This window comes from Notolepis coatsorum, assembly GCF_963971535.1.
Source record: "Notolepis coatsorum genome assembly, chromosome: 2".
Classification (NCBI taxonomy): Eukaryota; Metazoa; Chordata; class Actinopteri; order Aulopiformes; family Paralepididae; genus Notolepis; species Notolepis coatsorum.
The window spans coordinates 197,857,691-197,875,569 of NC_140166.1; the positions used below are offsets into that span (position 1 = coordinate 197,857,691).

The window sequence follows — 17,879 nt, forward strand, 5'->3', positions numbered from 1 at the left end:
CGAGGACACATAGGGCGTAGTGAGTGCAGTACATACAGTATATTCAGACAGTAGACTATACATTAGACAGCAGAAAATACACACATCTCAACAGTCGATGGCATCCTATCAACTGTATAGTTGTGTGTTGTACACCAGTGGTTCTCAAACTACGGGTCGCAACCCAAAGTAGGGTCGTGGGTAGATGCCAGTGGGGTCGCACATTGGCAATCTTTTTTTTTTTATGTTCTGGCAACATATGTTGGCTAAATATGCCTCGTTTTATAAATGTGTACTGATAACATAGTGCTGTAATAAAATGTTCTAATAAATATGCATGATCAAGTTCAACAACGTGTGCTTTTGGGGCGGCTAGGTGGTGTAGTGGGCAAGGCGCTCGCCATCAACGCTGGAGACGCTGGGTTCGAATCCAGCTCTCGGCGTTGCTATCAGCTTGGCTGGTCGTTCATACTAACACAATTGGCAGTGTTAGGGGTGGGAAAGCTGATGGGTGGGTCCTGGGCGTTGTGGACAGCGACCCCTACAGTTCGGTCGGGGCGCCTGCACAGCGAGGGTAGGATCTGGAGGGAGGTAGTGTGACCTTCCACACGTTACACTCTCCCGGTGAGAATCTGCGCTATTTCCATTCATAATCCATCCAGGAAGGTTGTGTAACCATAGGGAATAAGTCTGAGATAGCAAAAGTCCAATACCACCGCCTGTGTATCTCTCTGTGTGTCGATGAAATTCCTCCGGGCGGACATTTCTAGTAACGTGGATCAAGAGCTTCACCCGATCGCATTGAATCGTTTTCGGGACCCCTGATTCATTATGCTGTGGTGGGTTATGTCGTGGCCCAAATGGACATACGATCTAGCAGATGGCAATCAAATAATTGGAATATTCTTTTTGGGATCTCACCGGCCACAGGTAAGAGCAATTTAACGTCAATTTCAGCTTGATTGTGCATTGTTTTCATAGCCATCGTCGTGTGTGGGGTATTTATCCTAAATAAAATGGGGTTGTGGTATAAAAAAGTTTGAGAACCCCTGTTGTACACAATATAGAGGTAACGTTACAGATTTTGAGTGACCCAATAAGTGCCGGAGTCCATTGTACCATACAGCTATGAAAAGTGGGTTATACTGGTATATTATTACCATGGTAATGGGACTCGTAGATCTGTGGGGTTTGTGATGTTCTCTGCTTTTTGTGTCTCAGGTTCCAGAGCAATCAGTCCACTCCGTTCCACTGGCAGCAGATCCACAGCCGCGTGCAGAAGATCCTACAGACCCACGCAGCCCCTCAGACAGAACAGGTGAGTGCCCTCTGACCTCTTATCTGCCATTCTGGTCCAAGGTCCGAGAGATGTTACAAAGATGGTACATTTCTGAACAAAACCCTGCCTCACTGGTGATGCATATTCTGATAAAGATAATGTATAGAGAGAAGCAGGTATTACATTATATATTTCATTCCACCGTGTGCTCAGTCTGTAGGAATAGATACACACTCACACAAACATGTACGCTCCCTAGTACCTTGATTTTATTTTATTTGACATTTAAAAAAATACAAGATTCCAGAAAACATCAAGGATGCTACACAAAAAAGTCAAGACTTATTTCCATTGTGGTCCTTGGTCTCAGACAGACGAGCAATACAAAACATGACCACAAATAACAATTTGACAAACTCCCGACATGTACATTTTAAGAAGTCACCCCAAAGTACCAGAAAATACCCTAAAGTACCCCACAATACCCCAAAATACCCCAAAGTATACCCCAAAGTACCCCAAAATACCCCAAAGTACCACAAAGTACCCTCCAAAATACCCCAAAGTACCCCAGAATACCACAAAGTACCCCAAAATACCCCCAAAGTACCCCAAAGTATACCCCAAAATACAAGTACCAGAAAAGACCCCAAAGTACCCCAAAATACCCTAAAATACCCCAAAGTACCCCAAAATACCCCAAAGTACCACAAAATACCCAAATACCCTAAAATACCCCAAAATACCCCAAAGTATACCAGAAAATACCCAAAGTACGCCAAAATACCCCAAAATACTCCAAAATACCCCAAAGTACCCCAACATATCCCAAAATACCCCAAAGTGCCTGGAAATATACCACAAAGTACCACAAAATACCTAAAATTCAAGGGTACTACGACTATGCTTGCACCTCATGGTACCAAAGCATCTCAAAGGCGCTAAAAACAAAATTACAAACATCACAAAACAAACTGGTCAGACTACTGCTTGACCTAACTCCTAGAACCCACCTCACCCCTGCCCACTTTGACAACCTAGGATGGCTTAGAGTAGACGACAGAGTACAGCAAGTTGCAATGGGCCTGGTCTACAAGATACACTACACCACTAAGGTACCCATGTACATGTCAAGCTACTTCCCAAAGGTCAGTGAATACCATGACCACAACACCAGAGGGAGTTCCACAAATCATGTGCAACCCAGATTCGGCTCAAACAAGGGACTAAACACGTTTCGCAATTATGCCACATCAATGTGGAATGCCCTACCCACAGCCGTTAAAAATGTGAATCCCTACCCACCTTCAAAATAGCTCTCAAAGAGCACCTACGGGAGGCTGCAATTAGAAACTGGCCCGAACCGCCTCCCACCCACCCCTCCTAATGTACATTTCCCTCTCCCTCGTATGTATATATTTACTGTTAGGATCTCTGTTTAACAGTATTGTATATTTGCATATCTTGTATGTCACAAATGTAACAGTACTGTATATCTGTATGTCATAAATGTCATGATTAGATTAGATGATTAGATTAGATTTTTATATCTGTATCTGTATGTTGTGTATGTCATAAATGTCATTATGAATTGAAAATGGGGGATCCTGATGTAAACAAGACGAAAGTCTTTCTCTCGTCTGCATCCCCTTAACAATTGTGTGTATTGAGTTGTACTGTACTGTACCCATTCTGCAATCTGTTAATTAAAGCTTTCAATCAATCAATCAATCAATCAATCAATTCAATCAATAAAAAGAAGACTTCTGCTATTTTCTAAAGCTAGCTACTTCTTTTTCTCTTCCTCCTCCTTTTCCCTTTCCCTCTAACTTAATCTACCACCATCCCAATCATCCTTTCTGAAAAAAAAAACCATGGCCTACACATGGGGACAAAAGAAGAAAAGATGTCAGATATGCAAAGATTTGTGTGAAAAACCATTTACTGAATGTCATGAATGCAAGTCAATCTTTCATGCCCCCTGTGTGTCCATGACTGAAAGACAGATCCACACCTGGAACAACATGGACTTTTTCTGCCAGCAATGCATAAGGAGCCCATTTAGTTTAGACAAAAGTCTTAAAAGAATTCAAAGTGCAACAGGAGTGGAAGACATTCAAAGGAAATGTAAAAATGAAAAGGCTTTGTTTGAGCATTATGGGATTAACTTTCCTGCATTCAGTAATGACACTAGCATGGCCCCTACAGATACTGTCTCACTCGACATCTTGGCCAAATATCACCCTCCTCTAACATCGGAGTACAGACCCCTGAAGACGGGTGCTGATGGGAACTGTTTGTATAGGGCCACCTCTGCAGCTTGTTTTGGGACAGAAGAGTACCACAAGCTCTTAAGAGTTCTAGTGACAATTGAAATGGCGGAGCATCCATGCTGGTATGATCAACAGAATAAGAATTATTGCTCTCCATACCGGGATAATGACTATGTCATTATCAGTGATTACCAACACTATCTAGAAACAACACCCTTGCTGGGGTCCTACTCGGATATGAACCATATCATTGCCCTCACAGCAGTGCTGGGAATTCCAATACAGAGCTATTTCCCACCTGGTGAGTATATAATTAAGCAATAATATGTCTGTCTGTCTGGATATATATATATATGTCTGTCTGTCTGGATATATATATGTCTGTCTGTCTGGATATATATATATATATATAATGTGTGTCTGTCTGTCTGTCTGGATATATATATATATATATATATATGTGTGTCTGTCTGTCTGTGTCTGTCTGTCTGTCTGTCTGTCTGTCTGGATATATATATGTGTGTCTGTCTGTCTGTCTGTCTGTCTGTCTGGATATATATATGTGTGTCTGTCTGGATATATATATGTGTGTGTGTCATGTACCTGAAAATGAACAGACAATATACCAGAATATTACTGTAAAAGATTATCGCATAATTAATAATAAGAAATTAATCATTAATAATAACACATTGTCTTTCTTTTATGTTTTTATAGTTTCCAGAAGTTTTTCACAGCCTCCATTGACACAGTTGGTCAAAGGAAGAGGGATCCGAGAAAATCGCACAAATGTTACCATCATGTGGACATCAGTGTCTTGGAAGCCATACAACAAAATTCTTGATGTCAATCATTTTGTGCCTCTAGTTCCATTTTCAGCTCCTCCAAAAGAGAATGTGATTATCAGCCAAGAGGAGGACAACTGTGAATCACTATTCAGTGAAGAAGACATTCCCAGGCTTCCAAACAGAAATTATGCAGACACTGAAGACAACCATGACACAACCAAGACAACAATTAAAGTCAATGACAAAATTAAGTGTGACCCTGACCTCCAAGACAACATGGTCAACATAAACAATTTCAGACAAGAGGAGGACAACTGTGAATCACTATTCAGTGAAGAAGACTTTTCAAAGCTTCCAACCAGAAAACGTGCAAACACTGAAGACAACCATGACACAACTAAGACAACAATTAAAGTCAATGACAAAAGGAAGTGTGACCCTGACCTCCAAGACAACATGGTCAACATAAACTTATTCAGGCAAAATGATGGTTCAATTAAGTCTGAACTAGTTCATCAGTTTCAGTCTGCTGTTATGGTTGACACCATAAAAAGCTTTGACCCAACAGAGTCTGAATCAACTTGTCTTCAAGGCCGTTTTATGGAAATAAAACAGAATGCTCACCTTGATCTCAGGTTGTGTTGAGGCATGTCCCTAAAGGAATGAAACAAAACGAATGTTTCTTTATAAACAATTCCCTCAATAGAATGAGAAGAGAGAACAATCAACACAGTATTTTTGTTGATGACTGTGGAGTCTGGAAGAGCACCTCAGGTAACACCTCAAGAACACACTGTGCTAAAAATGGTCAACTGACACATGTAGATTTGAGACAGGGGGTATATGGCAGGATAAGAAACGAGGTCTGGCAGAAATTAGACCCACAACCAGAGGCAAAATATATTGTAATAATGGGCCGTTATTACACTAAACTTAAGAGGGATACTAATTTCATGAGGAGGATAACATGGATTGATATTTTCCAGTGAACAGGGCCGACATTGCAGTGTGGGAATATCTAGGCACATTCCCCATAACACTCAGTTATCATGCAAATGCTAAGAAAAATCCATCTCAGTTTATCAGAACACAAACAGAGGTGACTGAAAGAGTGGCTTAGGCGGTGCAAACCCAGACACCTTGTGATGTATATGCACAGTTGGTTATGAAAGATGAGGAAAATGCACCTCGAGATTTAAAACAAGTCAGGAATATAAAACATCAAGTATCAAAAGACCAGAGGCCTTCTGGTAATCGAACCAATACTGCCGATGAGCTTCAGACAGTTCTGAATATGTTGCAGGAAAATCATTATGTTCAGCAAATCATTTCTAGGAAGGGAAAACCACCTTGTGTTGTTCCGTCCTTACTGGAATTTGTTCAAAAATTGTATACTGTTCTGTTATTATTGTTGTTGATGTTTTGTTATTGTTGAACATTTAAAATAAAATTGATAAAAAATGTATACTGTTTGTTCAGTGTTCAATACAGATGTTATTACATTTGGAGATTATAATATATTAAAATAAACATTTGTTTTGAAAATATGTGATACTTTTGGAATGGGAAATGGACTCCACATATATAGCACTTTCCTACCTGCACAAAGAGCTTTATAATTGCCTCTCCTTCACCAATTCACACATGCACTCAGAGCAATGGCAGCCAGATGCCATGCAAGGTGCTAGCCTGCTCATTGGGAGTCATTTGGGGTTTAGTGTCTTGACCAAGGACACTTCGGCATGTGAACAGAAGGAGCTGGGATTCAAACCACTGACCAAACCATTGACCATATGATCATTAGTTGACCTGCTCTACCTCTGAGCCAGTATTTTGTGGTACATTGAGGTATACTTTGGGGAACTCTGAGGTATTTTAGGGTATTTTCTGGTACTTTGGGGTATTTTCTGGTACTTTGGGGTAGATTGTTTTTTTATCGCTTCATTTCCGTTTGAGAGCATTTTGAAAAGCACCCGTTTTGAGGTAAAAAACAGTCCATTCTGGGCCATTCTATGATAATCGTCTTTTACTGGAATATTCCAGAACGTTGATATTTGTCAGCCTATTTATGAATCGTTTTCAAATAAACGCTAGATGATCAATATTATACATACACGCACGCCCATTCGAGCCGCGCACGGATAATCGCCGTGTTCATTTCCTCTTGGATTTTTACAGTGAAACCAATAGAGGACATTTCACAAAACAGCTTATATCTTCATCAAAATGAGTCTGATTATCCTAACACTGATAACATAGATTCCTTACCTGACATCAGATGGTATCCAACTGGTATATTCCAATTCCTGATCACCATTCGAAAAAATCGATAAGTGTATAGATCCAACGTGATACAGTACATGATTCCGCGGGGCTCAGAGGCTCCAGAATGAACTCTGATAACCCCGGCTGCATCAGTGGACTGGAAAATGTGGAGTACAGGATTTTTTTCCCCATCCATTTTCATTGAGTCCATTCCAAAATCCCTTATGTCATCTGGGAGACGATAGGGGGCGCTTTTTTCCACATCTGATCGCCGGCGGCGCTCGGGTAGACTAGGGTAGGCTCGCATGATGCAATATGATTTCAGATCGCTAAAAAAAAAATCCGAGAAATCTTGTGAGTGGCTTTCAACGAGATATTAATAAATCCGAGAAAACTCGTGAGTGGCACTGAAAGTGTTAACATGAAAGAGGGAACTATTCTGGAGTCTGGACTGGGTTGGGCTGAACTGGGCAGTGAAAGATGCTGGGTTGGGCAGGGAAAGTTGGGCTGGTCTAGGTTGGACTGGGCTGGGCAGTGAAAGAACCAAGCATTTTACTGTAATGTAATAGCTAAATAAAACAACTTGAACTTGACTTGTTACATTTGCACTCTGGTTGGATGCCAAACGTATTCTGGTTGTACTGTACTTGTGCTGTATGATGACAATACATTGGAATCGAATCTCATGTCAACGCTAGGGGTTCAGCAGGTGTATTCTGAATGACAAGTATGACAACATCACCGTTGTGAAGGGCATATGGGCAAGTGGTGCTATGGGGGGAAACCCGGTAATAATTCGGTAATAATAAAATGTCACTCGGCTGCATTTAAGCAAAGCCGCTCAGTATAGTCGTCCACTATGTTGAACGCGCGTTATGGTAGCTTGTTACATGCTAGGTAGCTAGCCGGCTAATGCTGGTTGACTTGAGTGAGCCTCACGCCCACATCCGACTCGAAGGAGACGCGACGCGTGCTGTTGTTCGCCCCCATGTCAGACAGACCGGGTACTTTAGGGTACTTTGGGGTATACTTTGGGGTATTTTAGGGTATATTTTGGGGTACTTTAGGGTATTTTCTGGTACTTTGGGGTGATTAGTAGGACCCATTCTCAGTACAAACGTAGCCACAGACAACAATGTATCAGACAACATTTTCATGCATTTGAATATCTAGTTTTTAACATTGTCGAGGAGCCATGATTTGACTTTTTTCTTAAAATTGTGTTGGCTACTAGTCGGCAAATTCCTATTTGTGGCCCCCCAGAATTTAAAAGAACATTTGCCCATATTTGTTTTGAACCTTGGAATACACAGGTCGGCAATGCTGGCTCTGGTGTTATGGGTATGCATGTCCATATTCCACTGAAAATAATTTGTAAGATAAGTGGGGGCCCTTATTGTTATAAATGTTGTGAACTATATTGAGCTGAAGTTGAACGGACCTGGCTTCCAGAGGGAGCCAGCCCAACAACCGGTTAACCGTCTGTAGTGTGGTAGTGAAAGGGTTAACCTTCTGTAGTGTGGTTGTGAAAGGGTTAACCCTTTGGTACTGTGGTAGTGAAAGGGTTAATGCTCATTTGAATTCAGAACCCGTCTATGTACCTGCTGGGCTGTGGTTGTCTTCTTTACACTGTGAAGAAGGCAGGGCACCGGAAGCATTCAGACGTGTAGAAACGCTGCCTCCCACCCATCAGCTGGGCTGCTTGAAATGTCCTGATGGCCCAACCAAAGGGAAACGCTGTCTAATTACTCTAAAGCTGTGTGAAATCGGCTGGAGAATAAAAAGGCGACAGGGTGTGTGTGTGTGTGTGTGGGGGATGGAGACGTGGCGTATGTAAGCTGCAGCTGTAAAGAGCTCATCTCTCCAACACAAAATACAAGAAGAGAAGGTAGCCGAGAGCCACCGCCAGGAGCCAGCGGCTAGAGACTGACGCTGAGATTGAAGAGAAGAGAGAGAGAGGAAGAGGAAGAAAGTCTTTAATCCTGAATGAAAGAACAGTAGCGAATGAGAGGGATTCATTTTAACGAGAATTAAATCAATCATTCAGACCCATGGTGCTAGGCTGAGAGGTCTTGGATACTGATAATGAAAACTGTCTGTGTGTCTGTGTGTGACTGTGTGTGACTGTGTGTGTATGTGCGTGTGTGTGTCAAGCACCTTAGTATAACCTAGATGTAATCACAACTTTCCCAAAATACTGAAAACGGCTAATGGACAGACAATTGAGGTCACCCTCATTTTCAATGTCGTAGAGACTTTACAGACATTTCAATGCATACATTTTTACAATATAATAATAATAAATATGAATAACTATCTATATAGCACTTTTCACACATGGACCGCAGTCCAGAGTGCCCCACAGCAATTAGTATAAAATGAACATAGGCATAAAATCAGCACACATTAGGGCTGCACGATTCTTGCTAAAATGTCAATCACGATTTTTCTCTCTTAAGAATTGAGCACACGATTCACATTTTGTCATTTAAAAAAGTTAAGTAAAAGGTTTAAAGAAATGGCTCCTCGACAATGACTAGACTAGACTAGATATTAAAATGCATGAAAATGTACTTAATTTGGTAATAATGGAGCATTCATAGGATAATTATTTTCAAAAACCTGCTTCTTGAATTGAAAGTAAATGAACCCAATACCTGGTCCCTGTATTGATGGTCCTATGTTACAAGCTGCCAGTGACTAAACCTGTCTGATGTGCCTCTGCCACTGTGGAGAGTTATATGAGGTACATTTATGCTTTCATAAATGTTCAACTACTATGTCTTTATGTCTGTATCATCCTATATAATAATAATGTTCTCTGCCACAGTTTGAATTGTAGCTGCTAAGGTGGCTTGTGTATATAGGATATATGCATTATGTGTTGAGTACTGACTTTTAATAATTTTTGTTTAGCAATAATAAAAAAAAAAAAAGGATACTAATGTAGAATGTCTGATTTAATACAGAGAAGCTAACTGAGCACTACACATTGTATTATGTAATTTTGGATTACTTTTAAATATTTTTTATTATTAGATTACATTCAAATGTATTATACAGCACAAGTACAGTACAACGAACTATGTGCAGGTATGTACAGACAGGTGATGATACGTATATATATATATGGTATATATAGCATTATAGTACATGCTATCATACAGAGCTAAGGGTTATGTGCAGGTGTACTGTACAAGCAAGTATATAGAGGGTTTATATGCAGGTATATTCAGACAAATATGGGTATATATGCAGTAATATAAAGATAAATTATATCTAATATATATATATACATTTAGTATAGGCATTTCTTCCAAGTCAAGCTTACCTTGATTGAGCAATCTTATTATCACCTTATAATGTTGATGTGAAGAAGGAAAGACATCCCCAGAGTAAGTGAGGGTGTTTAGATTGACCTGCTCCTATAAGGAAGACAAATGAATGATTCCAGTTTCATACAAAACGGGTCTTCCAGGCCCGTCACTGACCTCAGACACAGGGGGCTGTACAGAGGACTTTGTGTGACAGCTCATAATGTAAGCAACAATTGTGAATGGAAGGTCAAGAAAAGAGGGCGGGGCTTGAGATATTCTTGATATTTGGGCAACAGTATCACCATTTTACTTTCCTTGTTTATTGTCTTTGTCCCCAGTTGAAAAGGAACTTGCCTGGCGTCATTCTATCAGAGCTGTGTTGTATGTTGCAGTGTCTTTGCGGCTTTTCCCCAGTCCGTTTTTTTTGTGATCCTAGGTTAGTATTGTAACTATGTGAGATGTGTTTCATTAGAGTGAGAAGAGGAGTCCAGCTGCTTCCTGCCACGACTCTCTGTGACAGCCAGGTCCTTCAGGACAGGTACAAAAAAAATAAGAAATTAATGTTAATAATTTGAAGAATTCCCCCTGTTTTCATCCCCATGTCTGTTTGCTGTCACGTTGCTGAAGTTTAATGTGTGCCAGATGAAGAGAGAGTAGAATTTACATACATGATGTTATTTCTACAATATTGTACAGCTCTGTTTCCATTTGAAACTGTCCTGTTCATCAAGACCAGTGATGATGTCATCAAGAGACTAATTCTGGAGCTGCTCCATCAACAGTAAATAGTGGAACAAGCTGTGCTTTTTGCTCCTAAGTCTGTGTCCTCTTGCCTCTCCATTGACACACTGTTGAGTTTGTCGATACATACAAATATCTGGGCTTTTGGCTGGACAGAAATCTAAACTCACATTGAAGGCCTAACTAAGAAACTGAAATTTACTCTTGGCTTCCTTTACAGACTTAAAGGTTGTTTTTCAACTTCTTCTCGTAAAAGGTTGGTCTCTGGCTTATTCCGGTCCCGGCTTGACTACGGTGACACTATCTAATGTCTATAGATTTGCCTGTCCCACTGTTTTGGCCAAACTTGACCCACTCTACCATGCTGCACTGAGATATATATCAAACACACCCTATAGGACTCATCATTGCACACTGTATAGCCTAACTGGATGGTCCTCGCTTACTGTTGCGACTCTTACCACCTCAGATCCAGTGCCTGCTATGGTTCCAGGTACCTGCTGTGCGGAATGAGGCTGGAAAAATGAGTTTTTTATTTTGGTCCTTGGTCTTGGAATGACCTTCAGTCAAGCCTCAAACTGATGGCACTTGTTCCTTTAGCCAGTTTTAAACAGAGTTATCTGAGGTCCTTACCACCAGCTGCTCATGTAGTAATACGTAACGTACCTTGGCTTTTTATTGTTCCAAATGTGCACAATGTAGTGATTGCTTTTGGTTGTGTTGTTCTCTGTGTTTTATGTGTTTTTGTTGTGTTTACCATTGTGGAAACGTTGCTGCTTTCTTGGCCAGGTCAGCATTGTAAATGAGATTTTGTCTCAATGCTTTTTTATCTGGTTAAATAAAGGTTAAATAATTTTTTTTTATAAAAAAAGACACTATAACAGTACCCATGGTGATTTTACTGGGATATGGATATATTTTCAGATACAGAGCTATAAGCTACATTTAAAGATCCCCTCCAGACGTATTTAAAATGTTTACACGTTTTTATATACTGAATAAATGTTTTTTTCCACCAAATAGTTCAATAAACTACTGAAAATGGCTTAATAATAATACATTTCCTTTATATAGCACACTTTCAACTCAAACAAGATCTCAAGGTGCTTCCCTGCCAAAGAGAAAAAACGTTTGCAATACTGGACTGCATTTTTTAAATTCTGTATGAGCATAAATTAAGTCTTAATTTAAATGTTTATATATTTTTACCTGTGTATCCAAAACGGCATCCAATGTGTTTGTAACATAGGTATAGTTTGACGTTAATAAGAGTTCTTCTTCTGTCTGTGGTGCCTCTCCTCCAACTACAGAGACAGTCTAGGAGAGACGTCGGTCCATCTGGAGCCACCAGGCATCCCTCTACACAGGCCGGTCCCACAGGGCCGTGTCCGAGGACAGCCTGGGAAATATCTACAAGAATATGTACAGGAGGGCCTCCAGTACCAACTAATAACCGACGGGTGTTTACTCACACTGCTTTTTACAGTATAGAAGGAAGACTAAATACAGATAATGGTCTAATTATTTATAATTTACTGTCGCTTGTCTATGTATTGTATTTGTTATATCATTACAAGCCCAGATAAGATTTGTTTGTGGTTGTGTGTCTAAACATATCGATTTAAGGGGGAAACAGACAGAAGTGATTAACCTTCTGTCTTTCCATATAATACTAGAAGTGCACTGAACAAATCACTGAACAAATTCACTATTGCCACATTTTTCTTTAACTCAGTATTACCTGTTTTAATAATGTATTACATTTATATAGCACTTTTTTCATTTTTTAACACTCAACTTTTATCCAGAATGTACTGGACTGTATTATCTGATCTGTTTGTTTACTAATCCAATCGATTAACTTTTGTTGTACCCTCCCCATATTGTAGTAGTTTTCTTTTTCAATTGCCAACAAGCATCGGTCAATACTGAAGCCACTTTTTCAAAACACTTCATACTGTCTGCAGTACCAACATGCATATTGACTTCCAAAACTCACTCAAACCACTTCATACGTTTCACAATAGGTTAATTCAACCGTAACCCAGGTAACTAGTCTGACTCAGAAATCATACTTCGTCACTCATAACACATTGACATAAAAGAAAAACACTAACATACATACATTTTTATCTTTGAAGCTTGAATGATTTTTCCACAAATCAGTATTTCATTATAGAATAACACCTTTCACTGTCTGTACTAAAGAATGAATCAGAAATGCAGCAATTTGCTTCAATATCCCCTTTGTCTATATCTTTACATATAGTAATTTACTGTACTTGTGAAAAATAAAAGGTTGAAACAAATATTTTTTTCTGAAATTCCAGCTGCACTAATAATGTATAGTATAATCACTCATACTGTACGGTACTGTGAGGGTTCTAGTGCTCCCTCTCTCCTGTATTTGGCCACAAGTTCTCATCAACATCACATCTTATGGCGATGTGGAAAGTATATTCTGGAATGTCGACACCTTCCACCTCTACACAGGAAAAACTCCTATGGGGTTTAGGTAGAGAGAGTATGAACATCCTGGGATGTGCAGAGTGGTGGGATGCCAGTTCCCTGCCCCTCTATCCTCCGAAAAGTATATTCTGGAATGTCGACACCTTCCACCTCTACACAGGAAAAACTCCTATGGGGTTTAGGTAGAGAGAGTATGAACATCCTGGGATGTGCAGAGTGGTGGGATGCCAGTTCCCTGCCCCTCTATCCTCCGCTGGCACACATCTATTATGCAAGTCATCCAGAAAAGACATGAGCCTCTTGGTATTGGTATTGTAGCCGTAGGCCAATGAGCGGTTTGACAGCAAAACCACCATTGGACAGGGCTGCACACATTGTGAGATTAGGTCCTCTCTGATTCAGATTAAGTTTTATTGTTGCATCTAGTCATATTCTCATACAAAAAGAGCAAAGTTCTTGGGTCTTGCCCCCTCGACCTACAGCATGTCAATAAAATACACAATAACATACGAAAAAACCATAGTGATGTAAGAAAAAGTGAGTGATGAAAGTGGTGATATAAAAAGTGCAACAGTAGAATAAAATGTACATAAATACACACAATAAAATCATAATTGCTAAGATAGTGTTCATGAGTGATGGCTTGATGGTAGTATGAGTCCTTGAGGCAGCTGGAGCTGCGGTAACGCCTCCCGAAAGGCAGCAGTTGAAACAGACTGTTGTTGGGATGGCTTGGGTCTTTTATAATCTTACGGGCCTTGCTGATGCACCGGTTGTTGTAAATGTCCTGTATACAGGGGAGCTCGCAGCCGCAGATTTTCTGAGCTGTCCACTTAACGCCCCTGCAAAGAATATACTCCTTCCAGTAGAAATACCAATGGTTAAACACTTTAGATGTTTGGGAGTTGAAGTATTCCCTACCATAAGCCAAACGGTGAAGCACAATTACATATAAATCCAAAATAAAATAAAATACGACTTTGACAGGTGGTCAAAACTTAAAAACTCAGTACAGGCACGGGTTTCAATAGTTAAGATGGATGTCTTACCTAGAATCAACTTCATCAGCTCAATGCTACCGTTACCCCCTCCAGATGGTTACTGGAAAAAATTACACTCTTCCGCATACACATTTATTTGGAATAACAAACCACCACGTATAAAAAGATCCACCGCACAGAGAAACAAAGCCGACGGAGGTATGGCATTTCCAGATTTTTTTCACTATTTTAAGGCGTACACTTTAAGACCACTGACAACCTGGTTTGATCCCCAAGCATCAGTATCCTGGAGAAATTTAGAAGTAAATATAGTAGCACCGCACCACATAGACTGCAGGACATAGTATACACCAAATTATCAATTAAGCAATGCGAACTGGAATTTGGCCCCATTATTACTCATGCGATCCGGATATGGCGTGAAACACAAAAAAAATATTCTAACCCACATAAATGGCATAATCATACTCCCTTATTCAATAACAATGCACTCCTGATTGGAAAACGACCTATAAGATTCCCTAGATGGGAAAAGCAGGGCATACACACATTAGGAGATGTTTTCAACAAACATGGTTTTTGTAGTTATGAGGAAATACACAAAAAATAATCTCACCAGTTCCACATATTATTTTTACGCACAGTTATTGTTATGTTTGAAGGCTCATGGTGTCCCATTAAGGATACCAATTGAACACCACAGATACCACAAATTCTTCTATGAAAGAGAGACATCGAGAGGTTTTGTATCAGATTTTTATCATCAATTACTAACGTCCTCGTATGAAATCCTCCACTCAGTCTGGAGGAGGGATATACCAGACCTGGAAATAAATTTTGATTGGCAAGAAGCCTGGGCAAATGTTAGACTTGCGTCACGTAACCCGGACCATCAACAAATCAATCTTAACTATATTCATAGGACATACCTGACTCCTATAAGACTGAACAGAATGGGGTCTGAGATGTACAAATGGGGATGAGGGTACATTTATGCACATGTACTGGGATTGCCCACCAGTTAAGATATTCTGGAAAGAAGTGACCCAGCAATTATCAAATCTCTTAACTCTGAATATACCTGTACACCCCTCTGTATTACTGTTGAATGATGTTTTCGAGTTTGCAGTCCCTATACAGCTAAAGAGATTGGTTTTATCTGGTATCACAGCGGCTAAAAAGCTGATAGCATCACAATGGTTTCAACCGGAAAAAATGTGCCGGAAGGTCTGGATTCTTACATATCTCGAAGTGATTTATCTAGAAATATCTACAGCAAGAATTTTGGGTCTCAGTGAATCCAAAATTACAAGGTGGTTAGAAGTGGTGGAGAGAATAAAAACTAGCATTTGAATGGTAATGCCTGGTTAGGAGCGAATGATGATGGATGGATTATCCAAGGGGGGGGCCCGGGGAGCGAGCAAGAGCATATGTGTATAGGGTATTATAAAGTATTAGGTGTATACCTTGTATATTACATTTATTTAAATGGTAATTTCATTGGATGTGCACTGTTAATTAATGCTTGTATATCTAATTTTATGTTGTTATGTTTATGTGTTTGTTTAAAAGAATAATAAAAAAATATATATAAAGAAAATATGAGCTGTCTTAACAACTCTCTGTATTGCTCTGCGGCTGTGAGCAGTGCAGTTCCCGTACCAGGCTGTGATGCAGCCCGAGCCCCTGTAGGATGCACGCAGGATGCTAGGCCCCATGCCAACCTTTTTTTGTCTTCTCAGCTGGAAGAGGCGTTGTTGGGCCTTCTTGACCACCTGATCTGCATGGCCATGGGTGTCCCATTTCAGGTCCTCGTGATCGGGGCCAACTCAGTCTTCCTCCCCCTCCTGAAGTTCACCACCAGCTCTTTTGTTTTAGCGATGTTGAGCGAGAGGTTGTTATCCTCGCTCCACCGTGCCAGGTTGTCGACCTCCCTCCCGTACGCCGACTCGTCCCCATCGGTGATCAAGCCCACCACAGTTGTATCATCGGCGAACTTGACCACCAGGTTAGAGTGGTGTAAAGATACACAGTCGTATGTATACAGGGAGTACAGGAGGGGGCTCAGGACACAGCCCTGAGGAGCTCCAGTGCTCAGGGTCAGAGGAGCAGAGGTGATGTTGCTCTGTCCAATGACATGCATTTGTATTTATTCATTTAAAATAGGGACGGTACATATTGATGAACACTTTCATGTAAATATGTCAGATTATAGCCAGAGGCTAATTTCCATCTGTAGTCCCTTTGCAGGTTGACGTTAATAGAGCAGACAATTACAAATGTGCACAAACTTCATAATCACAAGAACAGACAACAGTACATGTACAAGTTACTAAACTACACAAACCTCACAACCATAAAAAAAACAGACCATACAGTAGATGAAACAGGGGTTTCATCTTCATTGCTCTATGAAATACAGTACATTTAAATTACAGTAGGCTACTTTACATTATGCATAGCAAACCTTATAACGCACATTTTGACGAAACTGTTGGAACACTGCAGATTGTGTTGACTAGCCTCAACAACAGTTGGTCTCTCTCACTGCCACTCTCATCTCATCAGAGACCACAGCTAATGGTCTCTCTCACTGCCACTCTCATCTCATCAGAGACCACAGCTAATGGTCTCTCTCACTGCCACTCTCATCTCATCAGAGACCACAGCTAATGGTCTCTCTCACTGCCTCTCATCTCATCAGAGACCAGAGCTAATGGTCTCTCTCACTGCCACTCATCTCATCAGAGACCACAGCTAATGGTCTCTCACTGCCTCTCTCATCTCATCAGAGACCAGAGCTAATGGTCTCTCTCACTGCCACTCTCATCTCATCAGAGACCACAGCTAATGGTCTCTCTCACTGCCACTCATCTCATCAGAGACCACAGCTAATGGTCTCTCCCACTCTCATCTCATCAGACCACAGCTGTTGGTCTCTCCCTGCCTCTTATCTCATCAGAGACCACAGATGTTGGTCTCTCCTCTCATCAGAGACCACAGCTGTTGTTGTCTCCTCTGCCACTCTTATCTCATCAGACCACAGCTAATTGTCTCTCACCTCATCAGAGACCACAGCTAATAGTCTCTCTCCCTGCCACTTTTATCTCATCAGAGACCACATCTAATGGTCTCTCACTGCCACTTTTATCTCATTAGAGACCACAGCTAATGGTCTCTCTCCCTGCCACTTTTATCTCATCAGAGACCACATCTAATGGTCTCTCACTGCCACTCTTATCTCATCAGAGACCACAGCTAATGGTCTCTCTCCCTGCCACTTTTATCTCATCAGAGACCAGGGCTAATGGTCTCTCTGCCACTCTTATCTCATCAGAGACCACAGCATTCCCCCACCAACCTGTCTTCCTCCATCAATTTTTCCAAACAAAATCATTCCAAAGCCATTTAGTCTGTTTGGCAACAAGACTTAAAACAGGACACCTGGGGGTAGGCTTTCACCTGAAATTGCAATTGGCTGTTTGGAATGATTATACATTTTATTGTACATGTTCTGGTAAGATATTCTATATACCGGTACTGCAATATGGTTACTGCAGAAATGCACAGAATTTGCCATCATAGTTTTGAAAAGAGTGCGTTAGCTTTTGGAACATGTGCTTCAAATATGTCATTTTGCAGGTGGTGGTGTATGAATGAGAAGAGTTCATGGATTTTGGAAAATGCATTGTGTAAAAGCAATGAAATTATGATAAAATTTGGTCCACAGACTTCCGTTTCACTGACTGTGTGAGGAGTTTTGACCA

General features: G+C 40.6%; 1 protein-coding gene across 1 annotated transcript in view; it reads left to right on the top strand.

Moving 5' to 3' along the window:
* The window catches only part of spata6 (spermatogenesis associated 6), a 31,838-nt gene extending 18,957 nt beyond the window's left edge, over positions 1–12,881 (top strand). Inside the window, exons 11-13 of the mRNA XM_084307481.1 lie at positions 1,201–1,297; positions 10,374–10,439; positions 11,953–12,881. Coding sequence (XP_084163607.1) covers positions 1,201–1,297; positions 10,374–10,418 — 142 coding nt within the window. The 3' untranslated portion in view covers positions 10,419–10,439; positions 11,953–12,881. The remainder of the gene's footprint in view (positions 1–1,200; positions 1,298–10,373; positions 10,440–11,952) is intronic.
* Positions 12,882–17,879: the final 4,998 nt, after the last annotated feature.